The following is a 21992-nucleotide window of genomic DNA, read 5'->3' as shown; positions in this document are numbered from 1 at the left end:
TGCTAGAACATGGATGATGTAGTCGTACTCGTCGCCGACCTCAGGGTCGTGTTCAATCCTCCTCGTACGACGTCGAGTGCCGCAAGTGTTGCACCTCATAGCGCTCTCGCGTACTGGGTGGGGTTGACGCCCCACGAAAGAAGAAATAACCCCACCGTCCATGAAGGAGCTTCAGGGAGGCCGGGGAGGCACGACACACGTCGCCACGAGCTTGGGGCATCCACATGGCAACCGATGATTGGGTCTACCGTGAACGCGAGGCGCAAGGAAAAAATAAAAGAAAATAAAAATAGAAAATTGTGGCCGTCTTATCCACCTATTTTTCTTCACATAAACTGGCCATGTGGGCCCGTCTTATCCACCTATGTTTCGTCACATAGACTGGCCACGTGGGTTCATGAAATGGTTTAAGACAAGAATCAGTGCAATGTGCCGCACATATGCCCTAAAATGAATATTTTCTGAGGCCCAACCCTGAGATGGCGGTTATGTGACACCACCTTGCCAAATGTAATGATTTTTTTTTTGTTGTTTCCGAACAAAACACGCAAGCACACTACCGATGGATTATGTGTGGGACCGAGTGCCAAGCCAGTATTAGTGAAAACATCAATATTATCAGTTTCGCCCAAAAAATAAAAAACTTGGAGCATAGCAAATTCAGTGATACGACACTTAGGAGAAGTACAAACTTGGCATCTATCAGTTTATTAGGCCCATGTGTAGTTTAAAGAGAAAATAGCATAAATTTGGTCAGCAAATATGAATTATATGTCACTAGAATTATACCATTGAAATTGTTTTGAATATAAATACTACCTCTATCCCAGGGCTTAAGGCTTATATTTTTTTAGAAAAGTCAAAGCAAGTAAAGTTTGACCAAAATTTTAGAATAATCTATCAATAAATGTGATATTTGTAGATAGCACATGAAAATATATTCCATTATCTATCTAATAATATTAATTTTGTATTTAACATGTTGATGATTTTTTATAAAAACTTAGTCAAACTTAACATAGTTTGACTTTCTAAAAAAAATATAGGCCTAACCCTTGGGATGGAGGTAGTATAATGTATAATTTTGGTGACATATAATTCATATTTTTTGACCTCATTAACTTATGTTCAAACTTTTGTTAAACTAGGTGTAAGCTTAATAAACCGGGGTACAGACTACAGAGGGAGTACGGTGATTTCTTTCAAAATGAATGTGCCGTTGGAATTCTTTGAGACGAAGGAGGGAAAACAGGAAAATAGTACTGTACAGGAGTAGATTGTAAGAGCATCCCCACTCGTTTGGGCTCCCCACGCCCAAATCCGGCGAAATTTAGCGCCGCATGGATGTAGTTTTTGGCCTGGGGAGGCCCATTTTTCCAGCCGCGAGCCCATGGACGCGCACCCACCGCGTGCATAGCGACGGCGCAGTCACCGGGAAGGGCAATCGTCGGAGTTCCCTCGCCGCATTGAACCGTCGCGAAGTGGACCGGAGAGCCGAAACGACTCGTCGGGAACGGTCGAAGTGGCCTCGATGCGAGAACCGCCGTAATGGAGCACGAACTCCGCGGAAGAGCAACCGGCGCTCTCTTTCGTCGAGAGACCTACATAAACGGTTTTCGACGGGCTGAGCCATTCATCAGTTCTCTCGTCACCATCCTCCGTCAACCATGAGCGATATCTCTTGGCCATCGGACACCGACAGCGAGGGGAAGCCGCCTGGATGGCGCCATTGGTGGGATCCAGCTGCATCGTCCGGCAGCGACGATTCCCCCCGCCGGCCGGCGAGGACGAGTGGGACGACGAGGAGGAGGACGAAGAGGCCGTGGAGCAGAGCCGAGGAGCGAGGCCGAGGAAGAGGCCGAGGAAGAGGAGGAGGAGCAGGAGCGAGGAGCGGGAGCAGGAGGAGGAGCGAGGAGGAGGAGGACGAAGAGGCCGATGAGGACGACGACGAGGAGGACTCAACTTCCTCCGACGAGGAGGTGACGAGCCGGAAGCGTCGCCGCGACCGACGATGAGGCGGGGCCTTCTAAGAAGAAGAAGAAGTAGTTTAGTTTTAAAGTTTTTATATGTAATTTTTATGTTTATTCGAATTATATTCGAAATATATATATAATCTATCTATGTTGCACCACTTGAGAGTTCAAAGCTTTCGTTCGACGAGGGTATTGCCGTAGATCGGGAAGACGAGGGTTTTGCCGTAGATCGGGAAGACGAGGGTTTTGCCGTAGATCGGAGGCCATTGTCGCCGACAAGTTGGGGCCACGCCCGCTTTCACTCGTCCGGAGTCCCCGAGCGCTCCCCGGGGGGCCGGGGATGGCGTGGGATCGCCGGATGGATTTAGGCCCAAATCCGGACGAAAACGAGAAACCGGGGGCGCGACTGGGCCGAATTACGCCGTCCGGATGGAAAAAACGCTCGCCGGGGGCCTCGTCGGGGGGACGAGTGGAGATGCTCTAAGCGATAGGGGAAATCTTTTCCCAGATCTTGGCGCCGCAGTCAGAGTGAATGGATTGGTGAGAAAATCTTTCGCTCTTTTTTCCTTCCCCATGCAGCAACGGGTAGAGACTAGCTAGAGGCTTGTCAGGGCAGGAAGCTACGCGACATCTACACCCCTAGTAGAGCTCGGCTGGCTGGCTTCCATTTCAAATCATTTCGGGTGTGGGACGGCTCCGATCTCTTGTTTGGTTCGGAAAAAAATCAAGGAACCAAACGGATCCATTTAATGTTCGGTTGTGGAATCGCACAAACACGATTTTGTTGTCTAAATCAAAATTAACAAAGGGAAAAATAAAAAAAACTTCCCTGCCTGATCTCCATTCCCGACCTCCATCCCGCCGGCGACGATGCCCCTTGCCCTGCCGTGCCAACATCAGAGGCAAAATCGGTGGAGCATGGCCTGCCGCGGCCGCGCGTGCTTGACCGCCGCGCTTGCCTGGCCACCTACGGGCGTGCTTGGCTGGACGTCACAACGCTTGCCTAGCCACCTGCGGGCGTGCTTGCCTGGACGCCGCTGCGCGTGCTGGCCGCTGTCACGTTCCTGCCGCTGCTCGTGCCTAGACGCCACCGCCGGCGGGTCCTTGGCCTGCGTGGAGCGAGATTAGCGAGAACGTTAGACTTTTTTTCGCATGCGTGGAGCAATGCTTATCGAGCCGTTCCTCCAGATTCCACAAATTTGGTCGGATGAGTCCATTCTGCATCTTGAGGGTATATTCTGTTCCTAGGAACTACTCAGTTCCATTTCTTCTTTGTGGAACCGTCCTAAACACAGGAACGATCGCTAGGTGCGGAACCATCCCGTCTCATTGCTCATAATTCCAGAACCGAACACACCCTTCTTCGCCTTCTTTCTTGTCGGACACGTAGATGGTGCGCCTGATCTAGGGCGAAGGTGATATCACAACCACTCTTTCTATTTAGGTTTTCTCGAGATTCGGGTCAATGGTCCTCACGCGAAAAAAGAATAATACAGCTGTCATATGTGTAAAAATAGAAATATTCTTGATAGTACTGCATAAATGAACATCCTATACCAATATGCCATGTACTAGTATCAGCTTCACGGATGCATTTCCACTTCTTGTCTCGCAAATAGTAATCCCAGTCGCCAATCGGACGCTTGCCGCTGTTTAGCTCCGCCAAGGCCAAGAGCAGCAGCGATGTCGCCGCCCCCGCTCCCTCCTCTGCCGCCGCGGCCGAGCCGCCTGGCCCTCGACCCCAGTCCCGGCGCGTCCGCCTCCAAGCGCCGGCTCGTATTCCTCCCGGGGACCACTCCCGCGCCGTCCAGCAACCGCCACCCTGGCGGCGGCGGCGGCGCCACCATGGAGCACATCATGGAGGTCATCGGCAGCATTCGGAGCGTCGTCCGCGGCGAGACGGACGCGGGCGCGCGCACTCCCTTCAAGCGCCGCCTCGACGTCACCCCGTACACCTCCTCCACCCCGAAGAGCAGGCGCCGCCTCGCCGACTCCCCGTACACCTCCTCCACCCCGAAGAGCAGGCGCCGCCTCGCCGACTCCACGTACACCTCCTCCACCCCGAAGAGCAGGCGCCGCCTCGCCGACTCCCCGTACACCTCCTCCACCCAGAAGACCAGCCGCCGCCTCGCCGACTCCCCGTACACCTCCTCCATCCCGATGACCAGCCGCCGAGTCGACGCCCCCAAGAGCAGGCGACGGCTCGCCGACTCGTCCCCGTCGTACACCACCCCGCGCCGCCGCGCCGCGGAGCACCCGGTCGAGGTGATCGGCCGCATCCGCAACCTCACCGCCGACGCGTCTGCCCTAGAGGTCGGCGCGACGTCCGTGCGCGTGCGCGTGCCGTCCCACGACGCGGGCGGCGGCCGCTCGTCGTGCCACCGCGACTTCGCCCTCGACGGCGTGTCGGCGTCGGAGGAGGAGGGCCTGGAGGGGTTCTACGGCCGGTTCGTGCGGTCCAGGGTGGAGGGCGTGCGGGCAGGCGCCAAGTGCACGGTCATGGTCTACGGCCCCACGGGGTCCGGGAAGAGCCACACCATGTTCGGCTGCGCCGACCAGCCCGGCATCGTCTTCCGGGCGCTCTGGGACGTACTGGGAGGAGGCGGCGGCAACGGCTGCGAGCCCGTCCGGGTGTCCGTCCTGGAGATTTACAACGAGGAGGTCTATGATCTACTCGCCGGAACCGGGGGAGCGAATGCCAAAGGACCCAAGCCCAAGGTTTGTATGTTCTGAACATTGCGTGCTAGCTTCTATTTGCAGTTGCAGTTACGAGTACTTGTATGTCGACAGCTATCTAGCAGCAATGCCGGCCTGAATTTTGTGAGTAATGGGAGTATAAATTTCTGTTGGGAATGTGTCAGTTGATTTAATCCAGCCAGTCATTTTGTTGCCCCCGTGGGGCCATGCGCAAGGCGAACGCTCGTGTTTCTACCTTTCGAGATTTACATGCCATGCTAAACCTATTTGCAGCCTTGCCAGATGTAAGCTCTTATGTCCAGGAAGCCTCGGTGTGTTTGTCGTTTGATCTATTGTGATTGTTTTTGGTAGTTATTGGGATAATTTCAGAGCAGAGGATCACAGTGAGTCTTTTTAGATGATGAACAATCCATTGATCCCTTCCGCCCTCTCCACCAACATACATTGAGGTCGGTGGTAATTAGGAATTTAGGATGCATTGGGGATCCCCTTCTCACAGATGATCTATCCATTGTGACTGTTTGGATCATCAATGGCAAAGATGCTTATGTGCATGCTAAAAATGGTGGGTATTTTCTTAGGAATTCGCTGTGTAGGTAGGAGGCCTTGCTTTCTATGAACACCTCACCACTGCATGAGAAACTTAGCCTCTGACCCAACCATTGTTGGACTGTAATCAACCCAGTGGAAAAACTCGCTATTTGGTACTAGTTAAGTTGTCATCAGATTATTTAGCGATTGATTGATAATACCATTCTAGGGTGTTAGCTGTTAGTCCCCAGGGATTGACATATATTTGAATTAGTTAGTCCTTAATTGTAACATGAATTTTAAGAAGCACAACTTAATATGACAAAACATGTTGACACGTTGTCGCTATGTGTCAATGTTTGAGTTTCGTTAGCCATTGAGTGTGAATCTGGAATCAGAATTTGTGAACTTGTGCCATCCGGCAACTATTTTGCTGAAGCTTCCAATACACGATGTACAGGTGAGGCTAGAAGTAATGGGAACCAAAGCCAGGAATGCCACATACATTTCTGAAAATGAAGCTGGGAAGATAGCAAAAGAAGTCGTCAAAGTGGAGAAGCGACGTGCTGTGAAGAGCACACATTGTAATGCGAGGAGTTCCCGGAGCCACTGCATGGTTGGTTGCAATCAGTTCTTCTTCTTCCTCTTCTTACTTGTAGGTTGTAACCATTAACCATGATGTTTCTATAAGATCATACTCCTCACTGCGTTTGCTTTTGTCTTACTTGTCTAGATAATTGTGGATGTGCCGTCAGTGGGAGGAAGGCTCATGCTTGTTGACATGGCTGGCTCCGAGAACATAGAAGCTGTAGGCCAAACTGGCCATGAAGCCAAATCTGAGGTGCGCAATGTTACAGCTTATTATTAATTAAGTAGTACCCAATGATTTTCAGTTTCTCTTTGAAATACTGATTGACAGTCTGCAGTCAAGTCATTATTATGTACTCCCAGATACACTAGAACAATTAGTTAATGTGTAAACATGCCATATCATATTTTTAGCAGCTAACTAATGAACAACTTGCAATGCAATTAATAATTTTATTTGCATATCGAGTTCGTAACACTTGTTAATGATCTTCCACAGACTGGAACTATCAACCAAGCAAACACATTGAAACGGGTGTTTGAGTCGATTGCCAACGGCGACTCTCATATACCATTTCGGGACAGCAAGCTCACAATGCTGTTACGGGTACTGGAGAACCACATGCCTTTCGTATTTATCTTCCCCATATGGATAATTTAAAGCTTACATGTTTCTTCATGGAATTTCAGGATTCATTTGAAGACAAGAGATCAAAAATCCTTATGATCCTGTGTGCAAGTCCTGACCCAAAGGAACTTCACAAGACGATATCCACCCTGGAGTACGGGGCTAGAGCGAAATGCATCACCCGGGCTGCTCACGCATCAACACCAAGGGACAAGGTGAGCTCTAAAGAAGCCCAAAATGTGATACAGTTGAAAGATGAGGAGCTAGCACGGCTGAGGACGAAGCTCAGTCTGGTGGAAGCACGGGAGGCAGCTGCGAAGGAGGAAGTGATCAGAGTCGCCGAGGAGACTCGGTTCCTGTGGGGTGAGCTGAGGACAACGGAAGACAAGATGCTTATGCAGCAGCAAGAACTCCTTGCCACGAAGCAGCGGCTGCAAGAGGTCGAGCGTGAGAAGCTATGCATGGATGAATAGTAGAGGTTCCTGATTAGACTTACCATCTTTTTCAAAACTTGGTCTGGAGGTGGACTGCCCATGATTAGAGGTATATTTCTTTTGGGTGGCGCTTCACCAAAATTCCAAAAATAGGGAGAAATATGCAAGTAGTTGACTGGCTACATCTAGATTGCATATCCTTGTGCTATCTGTTTTGAATATATTTGGACACTTCTTAAGTCGACGATCTCTGCTCTAAGTTCATGATTTAGTTAAAACATGTTCTGTTCAACGTCCTCTCTGTTGCTATGTTTGTAGGAGTTCATGTTAAGTTGTTCCTAAATTTCCATATATTTTTACATTGTTATTGCTTGTCTCATCCTGCCTGCTCACATTTCAATCATTTACATTTTGGGGAATCAAAATATTATAAGAGTATCTGTTTAATTCTCATCCAAATAAAATGATGTATGCATGCAGAGACTGGGGGTTATCCTCCTCCTTTTCGAAAAAAAAAATCTGGCGCTTTAGTTATGAAAACACTGAGTGCAATTTTTTCATAAAGAAAACACTGAATGCGTGCCCTACTGTACCTATATCTTGCTCTAATAGGGACACAGTCCTAAGATGTGGTCTTTCACCATCTGCCTGCTCTGCTAGAGCATATGGTCGTAGCTGAGCTGTATTGTTTTTTCAGTGTCAAGGAAGAACTTAAGCAAACAATTTCTTCGAAGTCAGTGTTTGTTTGTCATATCTTCTCTGTTTTGTTAAAATCAACTTTAAATCCTTGGACAATGCAAAGTGAGTTGCTAAGACAGTTCAGTCATGTCGCAAGTAACTTCAAGTATCTGTTTTTTGTTGAATAACTAAAACATGCTTATATTGCACTACCACTAACTGACTTCGTGTATTGAAACAATATCTGTCACAATTGCTATAGTCTCCTCAACTATTCTCCTTGTTCCTAACACTTCTAGACATGGACCCCATCAGTTAATTTTGTTGAATATTGTTTCTCGCTAGAGCACTAGTGGGAATTAATGTTTGTGTCACTGCAAGAGGTTTACATTGCGATCTCACCACTCTTCGTATAGTTTGAAGCCTGGTCATATTTTATTAAAAGAAGACTTGAACTGATTGCTACTTGAGGCAACAGCTAACTAGCATCTGAACAAGTATCTGAACAATGCAGGACTGGATGCCAAAAGGTGTAGTGCTATTGGGCCATTGGATTATTTCCACACACATTATGTATTTATCCTGGCCTTCTGACCCAGACTGAGTTACATTCCCCTAACTACATGAATTTTGACTATTTGATCCCATTTGTTTTTGTCTGAAGCTGGATTTGGTAGTCTGGAAAGGCTAGTAAATTTAAATTTAACTGATGCATATGAAATGATACACGCGCTTTATTCGTGATTGATTAAGCAAAGGATTATTGTACATAATTGTTTGTTTAACTTCAAAGTTTTTATCAAAGGATGGTTGCTTTGTGGTTTTCTTCAAGGCCCCTGCGCTGTTGTTTAAGAGATGTGTTTCATTGGTTGAGGGCCCAGTAGTGTCGCATCCCTAATACTGTATGGATACTTGGAGTATGCAGTCATTCTCATGCTTGTTTCTACAGGAGCAAGGGTTCTTAGAGTCTGCAGTATATCCTCATTAAGTTAATTTAAAAGTAACACCACTGGGAACAAGTTTAACAGCAAGTACCATTATAACACCAGCATAGAAACTACAGATTCACCGGTTCCAGCATAACAATGTAAATACAATGGGGGATACGCTGCTTCCAGCAAACCGAAGAAAATCGCTGAAACTGAGTTCAAATGGGCTCAGGCACTGGTTGCTTCCCTTCTAGAGATAGACATACCGCAGGCAGGCAGGCAGCAGTCAATGGCGACAGAAAAGGGACCAGGCAACAGTTGCCTCCATACGACATGAGCCGATCTTAAGCTCAACACCTGAAACACCGGCTTTCTCAGGTACGAAAGACGCTTCACAGTGCTCTTCATCACCAGCAGCAGAACACGCGGAGACGAAAACTTTCAGCATCCCGTCTAGCTCAACAGAGACAACGCGGCGTGAAAGCCCGACCGTGCCATCGGCAGCATCAACCGGCAACCCATCGTCTCCAACATCAAGTAGCTTGACTTTCAAGCTCTCTGATCTAGCGGTAGCAGCACTAAACACGCCCTTGAAACCATCTGGCCATGACCCTCCAGTGACTTTTACATGGACCGTGGCTTCCACAGAACAATATTCTTGGGTAAATATCAACTCCAACGTGCTAAGCTCACTAGGGTAAAGACCATTTACCAAGGAAGAGAGACGGTAACTCAAAGCTAGGCGGCTTAGCTCTTTATCCTCTGATTCAGTAGCCCCCTTCAGCTTCAGCACGATCTCAATGTAAGAAGGATCAATGCACACCACAACTGCACGGCTAGGACCAGTCAATGTTAAGTATGGGTCCTGTGTGCATGTAACAATTAATAAATTAGTTAAACAATAATGGTTTGTCAAAAATTGGTCAAGTGGAGAATAACTAATCTATTTTATTCAATGATATAATGGCAAAAAGCCAGAAGCATAACTCAACTTGAATATCCGAGCAAATATAGCACAGTATAAGTGATGCACAGAATTTGGCCGAGAGCGAAAGTGCATATAGATATGAGTTCGGTCAGCAAGCATGTCTAAAAATACAAAACTGTCTATATGAAGGAGCCCAGTAAGCAAAATGTAAGAAGCAAGCTAAAGTACAGATAACAAAAAGATGTGTTGAATCAAAGTGCTTGAGATAAATGATGTGAGGTGCATAACACAAATGATGGAAGGGAAACCTAATCCTTTACTGACAACCAAAGATAAGGTGCACATATACTTGAAGCATTAAATCGTCATGTCGTAAAACTGCCTTAAAGAACTCTGATATTTTTTCCACAGACCGCAATTACAACCAAACTAGCAAACTTATTAAAATACAGTTTTGATTCTTTGTTAGACATGTTATCCGTGAACATCGGGCAAAAGCTACTAGCTAGAAGCTAAAGTTTCATGTTTATTGCAGTTTCTTCACAAGCACCTATTAATATCCATGAACTTGCAGCAGAAAGACTTGTTATAACTTTAGTTGCCTAGTTGGACAAACTACAAGTCAGACTCTAATAGTTAATGGGGCCCAGGAAAAACGAACGATATACGGACCTTTTCAGTGATAGTTTGACAGTTATCTCTTTCGCGGTGAAAGATAATGTTGCGCTTGCGATCCAACACATCGCGCGCAGAGACCATACCGAACACTTGCAGCGGCCAGTGTAAACCCTCTTCAATCGATGCAACTTTTACAGAAACAACCTGCAGAGTGTCCATTGCTCTGACGTTGTCGGCATTTCTATTGTCGTGCGTGTAACACATGGCGGGGATAGTTGCTGCATAGATCAGTCACGTATATGTAATTAGCTGTGAGAAGATTCTTTTGAGTTATCTAGCGTCATTGAAGGAAGAATCTAGTGATATCAGAAAACTCAGTAGGATATACTATCCTAGCAGCGCAGGCTGAAGAACGAAATTAAGCGAGGAGGAGGAGGTAGCGGGAGCGAGCGAACTCACTGGTTTCATCGTAGGCCGAGTAGTTGCTAAAAAGCCTGTTCCAGAAACTCTCAAACTCGGCGCCAAAATATTCTGCATCTTCAAACACTATCACGTCCTGAAGCGCGCTACCAGCATCACTCGTCTCGGCAGCATCTTCAGCAGCGTTACTAGCTACTGTCGTCACGGATTCTTCAGCATTCCCAACTTGTGTCGCGGATTCTTCAGCTCCTGTCACGTGAGCTTTAGCTTCCGATCCTTCCATAGCCTCTGCGACGACTTGCGTGACTCACCTCGGCGGCGGCGGCGTGAAGCACCGTGCCCACGGCGTTGGTGAAGGCTGCTGCTGCTCGGTGGATCGATGTTGGCTTGTGCTCGCGGCCTGCTGGGGCAGGTACATACAAATAGTACGAGCCGCGAGCCGATCGCTGGCGACTCTGGTTCGTGTTGGAATCGGATTTGATAACAAATTACCCGAGTATGGAATTTCTCTACTCGCGAAACACCTGTCGGCCGGACCATGGAACGATGGCCTCAACTGGAATTTAGCCGATTCAAACGTGCGAGGCTTGCAGACGGGCCTTGGGGTCCAACGAAGGACATGGAGCGGAGGGGCTGGAGGGAGGATGCGCCGGAGGAGCTGGCGCGAGAGGGGAAGGGGAAGGGGTCAAGCAGACGAGGACAGATCTTCCATATCGGCAAATTCCAGTCGAGGCGATCCTTGCCTAGTCCGGCCAGCAGGGTCTCTCGCGTAACGGAGCCCGATACCAACTCGATTCAGCTTCGTCAACGATCGGCTCCGGCTGGTACTATTTATACGCCGCTGCCCCGACCGACCAAGATCCATCGAGCAGCAGCAGCCTCCACCAAAGCCGTGGGCACGGTGCTTCACGCCGCCGCCGAGGTGACACAAGTCGTCGCAGAGGCTATGAAAGGATCCGAAGCTGAAGCTTATGCGACCGGAGCTGAAGAATCTGCGACACAAGTTGGCAACGCTGAAGAATCTGTGACAGTAGCTAGTAAAGCTGCTGCAGATGATGCCAAGAAGAGCGATGCTAGTAACGCGCTTCAGGCCGTGAGGGTGTTTGAAGATGCAGAATATCATGGCGCTAAATTTGAGGATTTGTGGAACAGACTTTTTAGCGACTACTGTGCCTACGATGAGAACAGTAAGTTGGCGCGCGCTGCCTCTTTAAATCCGCTCTTCTCTGCTAAATTCTTGGTAGTAGTATGATACTATATGCTCCCTCTGAAAGTTGTCTGAAATTTATATAGATTTCAGATGTATTTGGCCACTAAATAGCATCTAGGTATAGATCTAAATAAATTTTGACGGATCAATCTTAGACAAAGTTCCACAATTGTCGAATTTATTAGTTTCTTCTTTCACCGACGCTACGACTAGCTAGCTAACTAGAAATAATCCTCCTCCTCCTCCTCACAGCTAATCGCATGTATGTTTGCAGCAACCATCCCCGCCATGTGTTACACGCATGGTAGCGACTGCGACGTCGCCAGGATGGACACTCTGCAGGTTTTCTCGGTCAAGGTTGCATCAATCAAAAAGGGTCTACGCTGGCCACTGCAAGTGTATGGTATGATCTCCGTCCGCGACGTGGTGGATCGCAAGCGCAACATTATCTTCCACCGCGAGAGAGACGACTGTCAAACCATCACCAAGCAGGATCGGTACTTAACATTGACCGGTCCGAGCCGTGCGGTCGTGGTGTCGACCGATCCTTCCTACATCGAGGTCGTGCTGAAAGTGAAGGGCTCTACTAAACCATCAAAGGATAAGGAGTTGAGCCGCGTAGTTGCGAGGTACCGTGTCGGATGCATAGTTACCGGACTCTACCCTTCCGAGCATAGCACGCTGGAGCTGAGGTTCGGTCTGGTGGCTAATTCCATCGAAGCCACGGTCCACGTAAGAGTCACCGGAGGGTCATGGCCGGATGGTTTCAAGGGCGTGTTTAGCGCCGCCGGCGCTAGAAAAGAGGGCGCGGGCGCGAGAGTGAAGCTGCTTGATGTCGGTGGCAATGGGTTGCCGGTTGATGCTGCCGATGGCATGATCAGGCTCTCGCGCCGCGTCGTCTCTGTTCAGAAGGGTGGGATGCTCAAGGTTTTCGTCTCGGCGTGTTCTATCGCGGGTAATGAAAAGCATTGCGAAGCGTCTTTCGTGGCTGCGGACGCCGGTGTCAGCTCAGGCGTTGAGCTTAAGATTGGGTCCTGTCGTATGGAAGCAACTGTTGCCTGGTCCCTCTTCTGTGTGTGATGATTACTTTTTGGGGTCTCTCTAGAGGCTAGTTTACTGAGAATTAGCTTAGTGCTCACCAAAATGATGTCATCATTATTCGTTGGTCGGAATTAAGCCCAATTGTATTATCGTTGCTTCATGGGCTGTATTGCCCGCCCCAAGTCCACTTGACTCTGCGGCATGCGCACGCTCAAAACAAAAGACTCTCTCGGCCTGGCCTGCGTGTGCTGATACGATTTCACATGCGTGTACTGATTTATTGATCCATCTATCAATCGAGCTGGCTCTAGCTAGCTACCTCGTTATTTTTCCCTCTTGAAACGAAACGTGTGTCCTCATAAAAACAATACTACTCGAAAATCACTACTCACAAGATATTCCTTTGCGTTTTGGGTTGGCTACAATGGAATGTTAAGATTCCGCTTCAAGAAAAAGTTGAAGACTTGTCGATCTCATTATAAATCCATGAACTATTTATAGATAGCCATATCTACGCTTAGACATACGCGTCAATGTTACCAATTCTTTTGACATAGCTAGAAGCTATTTAAAAAAATTCATATGAAATACAATTATCGCTAAAATAAATTGATGAAAAATACTATAAAATAATAATAATCTAGGACAAACAGATCATGGTTTAGCATAGATCCCGGAAGAGCTATCTCTAATCTACAAGCACACTTACATTTATCTTATACGAAAAATAAGACGTTCTCTTTAGAGCAAATACAACAAAGCCTAGTCAGCGAGCTATAAGGGTTTAAGTATAGCGTTATTTTGCTTCAAGATTCGTATTTGTGTGAGCTTTCCTATTTTTCGTACCAGAAAATAGCGGTTATTTCATAGGTTTGACGTTTTTTTCCAGAATCTCCTGGAGATTCTCCAACTTGGGGCATTCAAGTGCAGAGTGGCAGGAACCAGAGCCGATCACAAAATTTATCTTCTTTGCCTGACTGAAAGCTTGTATTTTGAACATACATCTCCCGGGTGATGATACAAACATGGAAAAGCGCATTTTTTTTTTGGCAATGTTTTCACACAGGTCCCGCTGCGACCGCGTGGGCTGGGCCGGAAAGGCCCGAGTGGGCTTTGCTACTGAACATGTGCGATGGCACTAGAATGGAAAGCAAATGCTGTAGCTAAGCTAACTGTCTTCGTTTAGTCCCACATCGTCTAGCTAACCTGGAGAAGACAGCGAGCTTGACTACATAATACAGCGGTGTGCGAGCTGTGAAGGGCATGCAGCTGCGTGGTGAGCACAAAGCGAACTATTCTTTCGCCTTTTACTAAAGAATACCGTGTGCACGCCACACTGAGCAGCATACGCTAATTTTTGAAGGGTCCTGCCTCTTTTGAGTTGGGTCCCACAGTTCTAAAAATTTCAAAGGTTTGGTTGTGATACTATGAATTTCCAAATTTAGCTCAATTAGGAAAGGGGGTTATCACATAACATAGGCTGGCGTGCCCCCGTTACTGCAAGAAGCATTTTTTTTTTTTTGTCTCCCTGGCCGACTAGGCTCATCTGCGCCACCAGCCATCAAGCTAGGTTGCTCGCTGTCGGTGTTGGAGACGATGGACTGCCTGTCGATGATGATGGTGTGGTCAAGCTCTCGCGCCGTGTTGTTTCCGCCGGGCTACCGGGATGCTGAAAGTGTCTGTCTTGGCATGTTCAACCGACGAGGAACAAGTCGTCCAGAGCTGCCAGGCAAATTTTGAACCTCACAAAGACGGTGTGAGCTGTGTTGAGCTTAGAGTTGGTTCCTGCAGTATGTGGCAGCCAGTGTTGCCTGGTCCCTTTTCTTTCACGGCTATATCTGAACGGTTTTGCTTAGCTCTTGTTGCTGGTGATCCAGTGTTGCATTCTTGTTATGCCTAAAATGCTTATTGGCAGGTCTCACATATATACAAGCCAAAAAACAGGTTGTCAAGAAGAAAGTACGATGTTAACATGTCTCACAACTAACATCAAAATCACCTTTCCGTAAATAGACACCTGATGTACAACTGTAAATCAACAGAATGAGCAGAAACAATAGGCAGAAAAAAACAATGATACATTTGAAGGAACCACGAGTATCGAGCATTCACGTTGTATGAAAAATGACTGCATATTGTATTCACTAGAACCCTAAACCTGTCAGACACATCTTTTAAACAACAGCAAGGCCGTATCATCATCATCATCATCAAACATACATGAAGAAAAGGGGCTGGGACAAAAATAGAATTGAATTACAGACTAGCAGGGTATAATCCATCCTGTACTCCCTCTAGGAGATTCGGCTCGGAATCGATCACCGAACCACATGTGTTCACCTGGCACGTTGTCGATCTGTGCCAGGTGGGCAGCTATCATCGACACCTAAACTTTGTATGGACGCAGGGGCAACTTAATGCCACGAGAGTGTTCTACTCAAAGCCGTCCATCATAGGTCGTTGGCCCCCTTCTGAGGAAGTGCTTTTCGATGACTGTTTCCGAGCAGCACCCCGCCTGTTCTTGGCTTTCTTTGCCTTCATCCTCCGTTTCTTCTCGTTGGCATCGACCCAGGTGTATTCAGAAGGTATGTGGAATGGATCGACCTCATCTTTAAAATTCTTGCTATCGCCGCTGTCACTAGACTGTGCACCGCGCCCCCCTCTAACCCACGAATACCATGAGGCTGATCCTTCCGAATCTTTGGACTTGGCATCCTGGAATTGTGTAGGGCTCGTAGGTGGGGTGGCAAACTCATCTAAAGGCTGAAGTTCTTCAAACTTTGTGAATGTCACGATGACCCGTATTGTTGGGACAATAGGGATAGCAATCTGAAAATTAACAGGACAAGTATTAGAAATCACTATGACAAAACATAGCTTAATGGATGCACAGTTCTATAATCGTTAGAAATCACTATCAAGTACAGATTAATGGATGCTGGAATCTATCACCCATGCATATTCCCTCTTTTGGTCATCAGAATAAAACACCAAGAAGGCCCCTCGTGTAGAAAAACAAAACACAGGATGTACATAAAAGAAGAGTTCCACAAAAAGACCATGTAATTTAGAGTTGTACACAGCATACATCCCTTTAAGAAAATATAAAAAGAAAAGGAGCATCCCTGCAAAGTAGCCATCCTCGACGAAAACATCCTAGTTCAAGAAACAATTCTGTCCACTACACTGGCGGAGCATCAGGTTGACCATACTGGGCCATCGCCCAGGCTTCACTCGGAATAGTGCCTTAGAATGACCTATTACTTAACCCACTAAGAGGAAAAGGCCCACTATGTGTGTTAAACTGGCCCACTCTTGATTATACTTGCTAAATTGGCCCCTCGTTGATATGGCTGCACGCTCTGCCACTGCTCTACTAATCCTTTCTTAATCATCCATGACACAACACACAACCGCTCGTATCCTTTCATGTCATCAGTTAAATTACAGGCCTTTCCAGACCTGCTACTGCATTCTGGTAAGTTGCATAATGGTGTTGATTGCAAATAGATTTCAAGTGCATAATTCTGGAAATGCTTTCATCACATCAGACTACAAAAATCCAGTATCAGACACAATCGAATGGGATCGAATACTCAAATTTATTTAGTTAGGGAAATGAAACTCAGACTGAGTCAAAAGTCCAGGCTAAATTGATATTGGGTGTGGAAATAATTCAATGGCCAATAGCACCAGCCTTTTGTGGAAATAATTCAGATACTAGTTAGCTGTTGCCTCAAGTAGCTAGCAGTACTAGTGTTATTTGATAAAATATGATCAGTCTTCAAACTATACTAAAAGTGGTGAGACCGTAAAGTAGACCTCCTGTCTTGGACCAATATTAATTCTCACTCTAAAGCTCTAACAAGAACCAACATTCACCAAAATTCATTTAAGGGGTCCATCTCTATAAGTGTTAGGAACAAGGAGAATAGTTCAGACAACTATGCCCATTGTATTGTACTATTTGAAGCTGAGAATGAGGGTAAGGAAGTGTTGACAAATGTTGATGGAGTAGGTTAAACAGAGGAAGACACCAAGCCGATTAGTGGTAGTGCAATATATGCAAGTTTTGATAATTAAAAAAAGATATGCTTTTAGCAGTTTCCGACACTTGCAACAAGATTGAACTGTCTGTTGGAGTAGCAACATGCTAGGCATTGTCAAAGGATCTAAAGTTGATTCAACAAACAGAGAAGATGTGGAAAAGAACAGTGACTTGAAAGAAAAGGTTTGCTTGCTAAGTTCTTTGTTGATATTGTGGAAGTGAAGACAATATGTTACAGCTACAATTATATTCTCTAGCAGAGCAGGCAGATGGTGAAGACCGCATCTTATGAATCTGTCCTTGTTAGAGCAACATATAGTTTACAAGGTGCAGGAGGGCATGCACTCAGTGTTTTGTTAACTTGAGCGCCAGATGCTCTTATAATATTCCAGTCCCCAAAATGTAAGCACGCATTCCAATTAGCCATACATCGTATATTCAGATCAGGTTGTGTGTTAAACTGGCCCACTCTTGATTCTATTTGCTAAATTGGCCCCTCCTTGATATGGCTGCATGCTCAGCCAGACTGCCACTGCTCTACTAATCCTTGCTTAATCATCCATGACACAAGCGCTCATATTACAGGCCTTTCCAGACCTGCTACCGCATTCTGGTAAGTTGCATACTGGTGTTGATTGAAAAGAGATTTCAAGTGCATAATTCTGGAAATGCTTCCATCAGATCACATCAGACTACAAAAGTCCAGTATCAGACACAAGCGAATGGGATTGAATACTCAAATTTATTTAGTTAGGGAAATGAAAATCAGACCGGGTCAAAAGGCCAGGCTAAATTGATATTGAGTGTGGAAATAATTCAATGGCCAATAGCACCATCCTTTTGTGGATCAAGTCCTGCCTTTTTTTTCAGATACTAGTTAGCTGTTGCCTCAAGTAGCTAGCAGTACTAGTGTTATTTGATAAAATATGATCAGGCTTCAAACTATACTAAAAGTAGTGAGACCATAAAGTAGACCTCCCGTATTGGACCAATATTAATTCTCACTCTAGAAGTGTTAGGAACAAGGAAAATAGTTCAGGCAACTATGCCCATTGAGAAGATGTCGTACTATTTGAAATTGAGAATGAGGGTAAGGAAGTGTTGACAAATGTCGATGGAGTAGGTTAAACAGGGGAAGACACCAAGCGGATTAGTGGTAGTGCAATATATGCAAGCTTTGATAATTTAAAAAAAAGATATGCTTTAGCAGTTTCTGAAATTTGCGACATGATTGAACTGTCTGTTGGAGTAGCAACACAAGGTATTGTCAAAGAATCTAAAGTTGATTCAAAAAACAGAAAAGATGTGGCAAAAAAAAAAACAGTGACTTGCTTGGAAGAAAAAGGTTTGCTTGTTAAGTTCTTTGTTGATATGGTGAAAGTAGAGACAATATGGTACAGGTACATTCAGTGTTTTGATAACTTGAATGTTAGAGCAACATATAGTTTGCAAGATCCAGGAGGGCATGCATTCAGTGTTTTGATAACTTGAGCGGCAGATGCTCTTATAATATTCCAGTCCCCAAAATGTAAGCATGCATTCCAATTAGCCATACATCAGATAGTCCTTCTTTGTTGATATGGTGAAAGTAGAGACAATATGGTACAGCTACATTCAGTGTTTTGATAACTTGAATGTTAGAGCAACATATAGTTTGCAAGATCCAGGAGGGCATGCATTCAGTGTTTTGATAACTTGAGCGGCAGATGCTCTTATAATATTCCAGTCCCCAAAATGTAAGCATGCATTCCAATTAGCCATACATCAGATAGTCAGATCCGAGGCAGGAACAAAGAAAGATGGAATCACAACAGAGGTTCAAACAACATTATGTGTGACAGATAACGGTATGAAATTGCTCCTACTACCATGCAAACTTTGATTTGAAATCAACAGCAAAGTGCAATCAATTGAGCTCATCTAATAACTGAAACAGAATGGGTTAACATAGTCAAGGTAATCAATTGAGCTCATCTAATAACTGAAACAGAATGGGCTAATATAATTAACTTTGACAGATGGTTTACCTTGACGGGAAATGTGCCAGTGGGCAGCTTGGTTGTCAAGAGCTCCCTAAGCCTCCTGACAGCTTTAACTTTGTTTGCTAATACATCAAGCAACGGAATGAGCTCATCCGTCTTCAAAGGGAAATCCGGCGTGAGCCACAACACTGGTCTTAACCCCTTCTTGTACTCACTTTCAAGCTTATTAGGGTCCCCAGAAGAGACGCCCTTCTTCTTCTTGCCGCTGCCCTTCTCCTTCCCCTTCCCTGGATCGCTCGACTCATCCTTACTCGCTGCCTTGGGTGGCTTCTCGTCGCTCTTGCCGCCGCCTTTCTTGCCGCCCCAAAACCAGCCCTTCTTGTCCTTCGCCCCGCCATTCGCATCCGAATGATGATCAGCCGCTTCCTCGTGCTCCTCGTCGTGGTTGTTGCCCCTCAGCGCGGAATCAAGCTGCTTCCTCTCCTCGGCCGTCAACACATCGTCGAGCTCGGTCTCAAGCTCGGCGCTCCTCCCCCCGTTCTTCTCCTCGCCCTCCATGGCAAAGAGCTCCTCGTCGGTCATCGCCCCGGGGACCCGTCTGGACTTGACGGTGACGAGGACGTTGAGCATGTCGTAGACCTTGGCTTTCCACTGGCCCACGGCCTCGGTCCTCTCCTGGCGGCGCCAGTTGACGTGCGGCACGAGGTCCGCCTGCGTGACGTCTATCCCGGGCCGGTACATGTTGGTTTTCGACATGAGCGCCACCTCGTGAGCGACTTCTGATTCCGTGGGCTGCACTCCTGCTCCTTCCAGCGCGTCTGTGATCTCTTTGTCTTTGTGAGAGAGGACTATGAGGGACCCCGGCAGCAGCTCCTTGCCCCCAGCGTCCTCCGGCCGAGCCCCGTCGCCAAGGAAAAGGAAGGTTTGGTCAGACCGCTGGATGCGGAACCCGTCGAACCCGGCAAGCGTCATGTCGGCCCGGAGGGCCGCCCCGCGCTTCCAGATGCGGTAGGTGTCGGACGGCGCGATGCGGCCGATGAAGGGGATGACGGAGGACTCGAAGTGGAAGGAGATCTCCATGTAGAAGTCCCGGATGCGGGACACGGACGCGAGCACGCGCGGCAGGCGGCGGCACCACTTGGCCCACGCCAGCGGCTGGTAGTGGCGCGCGATGACGGTGGCGATGGCGTCCTCGCGCGTGCAGACGGCTTCTTGTAGGGCCGACCAGCCCTCGGCGTTCTGGAGCGACCAGTCGGCGCCCGCCGTCATGAGGATGTCGGCGGCGACGGGGTCGCGCAGGCGGACCGCCAGGTGGAGGGGCGTCTCGCGGCGGGGGACGTCGCGCCGGTCGATGGCGGCCGAGACGGCGTCCGCGAGGGACTCGGCCGCGATGGATTGGGCCTCGGTGGTCACCTCGCCCGCGCGTGGGAGGCGCGGGAGGGCGGATACGAGGTTGCGGAGGGATGCGTGGTCCCGCCGCGCGACCGCGAGGTGGGCCGGGCTGTGCGCGTACCGGGATAGGTCGTCCATGGCGGGCGGCGGCGGGCGGTGGCGGGGCGGTGGCCCGCGGGCGGGGCGGGCGTGTGGGGTTGTGGCTAGGCGATGCGGATCTGGCGAGGGGGCGGCGGCATGGGTGGCGGGTCAGTCAGATCTGGGGCGCGCGGCGCGGCGTGGCCGGTGTGGATCGGCGCGCGGCGCGGGTCCGGACGGCGGCAGCGGCGCCGGCGAGGAGGACGCGGGGAGGGTGGGGAACCGGGGAGGGAGGGAGACCGGCGAGGGGGAAGTGGTCCAGCTATTTCGGGATGGAGAAGACGGGTCCGTCTGATGTTTTTTTTCTTTGCTGTGCGTGTGTGTGGAACTGTGGATCGAGGCGGGATGGTGCAGCAGCAGAGCGTGGAATGCTTCTTCCTTGGGCGTCTCTCTCTGTCTCTGCCGGTTGGGGCACGGCCGATCTGGTTTGGTGTCTGCGTGTGGTTCATCATCATCATCCTCATGATGCAATGGCGGACATCCATCGAGTGGTTTTTTACCGCTGTCTCTTGTGTGACAACGATGGTCACCCAACCACTAGATGTCATTGATCATGGATTTTGTAGATGATCACGACTAGTTCAGTGATCAAATCTACTCCATCCGTTCCATAATTCTCGTTCTTTTAAATTTAGATTGAATCAAGACCACAACAATCCTTGAAATAGGTTTATGGAGGACCAACGAAAACTGGAAACAAAAAAAAGGTCCATTGATCCAACAACACCAACACGCCCAAGCTCGAGAAAAAAAAAAAAGCAATACATTCCTGTGAGGTAGGGCAACTCAGTGGCTGGACTGCATAGATAAACGGCGAGAATGTCCTCGAGCATGCCGTCGAACCACAACAATAAAAGTATGGTAAGGAGGGAGTGGTGTACTAGTGTGAACGTGTAATGTTTGCATTTACCCCTTGACTAAACATAAGAAGTGGTTATTTTTTGTTTTATGGTCTTAGATGTCGGTTTTTATACCGGATATCTTTCAGTGTCTCTCGACTCGAAGCGGTTTTGTCGATCAAGAATGATGTTATTTTATCGTGGTGGTTCATATGGGCAAACTTAGCTTCCTACCTAGTTTAACTACTTTACAACTTTCTATTCTTTTTAACACCGAACGATATGATAGGGAAAATAAGAGAAAAAAGAGGCGGTCCCCCGAGCAGCTAGATTTTATGTCCCCTCCGACGATGTTGTGGTCGGTCTACCCGCCTCTGTGGCCTCCCAAGCCTTGGAAATATGGATGACCTCAACCTCTCGCCGGCGGGAGGTTCCCGTTTCTTGTACAAGGTTTGTTCGGTGTCTTCCTCAGGATGGTGAGGCGACGGCGATATCCTCAAGTCAGAATAAGGTCCTCCCTGCTCTATTCATGCTCCGATGGTGCGTCTAGAGCCGGGGAAGGTTGCGCAGAGTTGTGTGGATCTCCTAGAATATGGTATGTTTCGTGTTCGTTAGTGTGATTTCAGGACAATCTCTTTCGATCAACGGCTATCATCATTGTTGATCTGTTGTGCTAGTCCTTTTGGGGCTTAGCAAAACAACTTCCTGTCTGATTTCTAGAACAATTTCTACTACGACCAGAACCAACCTGAGGTTGGGTGGTTAGGAGGGTGGTTGTACCCCGAGCCCACCAGACTTCAAACACCAGGTTTGACATCTGTGTGTCTTATAAAGGCGGAATATTCATTCAGTGGGAGACGACGTTCCCATCGACAGCGAGACGTCTGTGGTGACATTGTCAATTTTAAGAACCAATCC

At 47.7% G+C, this 21992-nt stretch overlaps 2 protein-coding genes and 1 non-coding gene across 3 annotated transcripts; 2 read left to right on the top strand and 1 right to left on the bottom strand.

Annotated features, from left to right (window-relative positions):
• The first annotated feature begins 3656 nt into the window (after window positions 1–3656).
• LOC124691037 (kinesin-like protein KIN-10A) lies at window positions 3657–6890 on the top strand. The gene is made up of 5 exons (XM_047224326.1): window positions 3657–4691; window positions 5662–5817; window positions 5935–6042; window positions 6289–6396; window positions 6480–6890. Exons 1-5 carry the CDS (start codon window positions 3657–3659, stop codon window positions 6888–6890), a joined length of 1818 nt encoding a protein of 605 aa, XP_047080282.1.
• A 7052-nt stretch (window positions 6891–13942) lies between these two features.
• LOC124693677 lies at window positions 13943–14058 on the top strand. Its single transcript, XR_007000144.1, has one exon. It is a non-coding gene; the product is annotated as a U5 spliceosomal RNA (small nuclear RNA).
• Window positions 14059–14739: 681 nt separating this feature from the next.
• Window positions 14740–20238, bottom strand: LOC124693549 (ankyrin repeat domain-containing protein 13C-A-like). Its single transcript, XM_047227025.1, has 2 exons — window positions 18751–20238; window positions 14740–15504 (listed from the first exon to the last, which is right to left on the bottom strand). Exons 1-2 carry the CDS (start codon window positions 20233–20235, stop codon window positions 15109–15111), a joined length of 1881 nt encoding a protein of 626 aa, XP_047082981.1. The 5' UTR covers window positions 20236–20238; the 3' UTR covers window positions 14740–15108.
• Between the last annotated feature and the right edge of the window lie 1754 nt (window positions 20239–21992).

Source organism: Lolium rigidum, chromosome 2 (genome assembly GCF_022539505.1).
Source record: "Lolium rigidum isolate FL_2022 chromosome 2, APGP_CSIRO_Lrig_0.1, whole genome shotgun sequence".
NCBI classification, from domain to species: Eukaryota; Viridiplantae; Streptophyta; class Magnoliopsida; order Poales; family Poaceae; genus Lolium; species Lolium rigidum.
This window is presented reverse-complemented; position numbering and strand designations above follow the sequence as displayed.

Coding starts and splice junctions, on each gene's coding strand:
- LOC124691037 (XM_047224326.1), top strand. CDS start 3,657: ATGTCGCCGCCCCCGCTCCCTCCTCTGCCGCCGCGGCCGAGCCGCCTG. Junction 5,818..5,934: donor GTTCCCGGAGCCACTGCATG/GTTGGTTGCAAT, acceptor TTACTTGTCTAG/ATAATTGTGGATGTGCCGTC. Junction 6,397..6,479: donor AGCTCACAATGCTGTTACGG/GTACTGGAGAAC, acceptor ATGGAATTTCAG/GATTCATTTGAAGACAAGAG.
- LOC124693549 (XM_047227025.1), bottom strand. CDS start 20,235: ATGGACGACCTATCCCGGTACGCGCACAGCCCGGCCCACCTCGCGGTC. Junction 15,505..18,750: donor CTGGCACATTTCCCGTCAAG/GTAAACCATCTG, acceptor GTTAATTTTCAG/ATTGCTATCCCTATTGTCCC.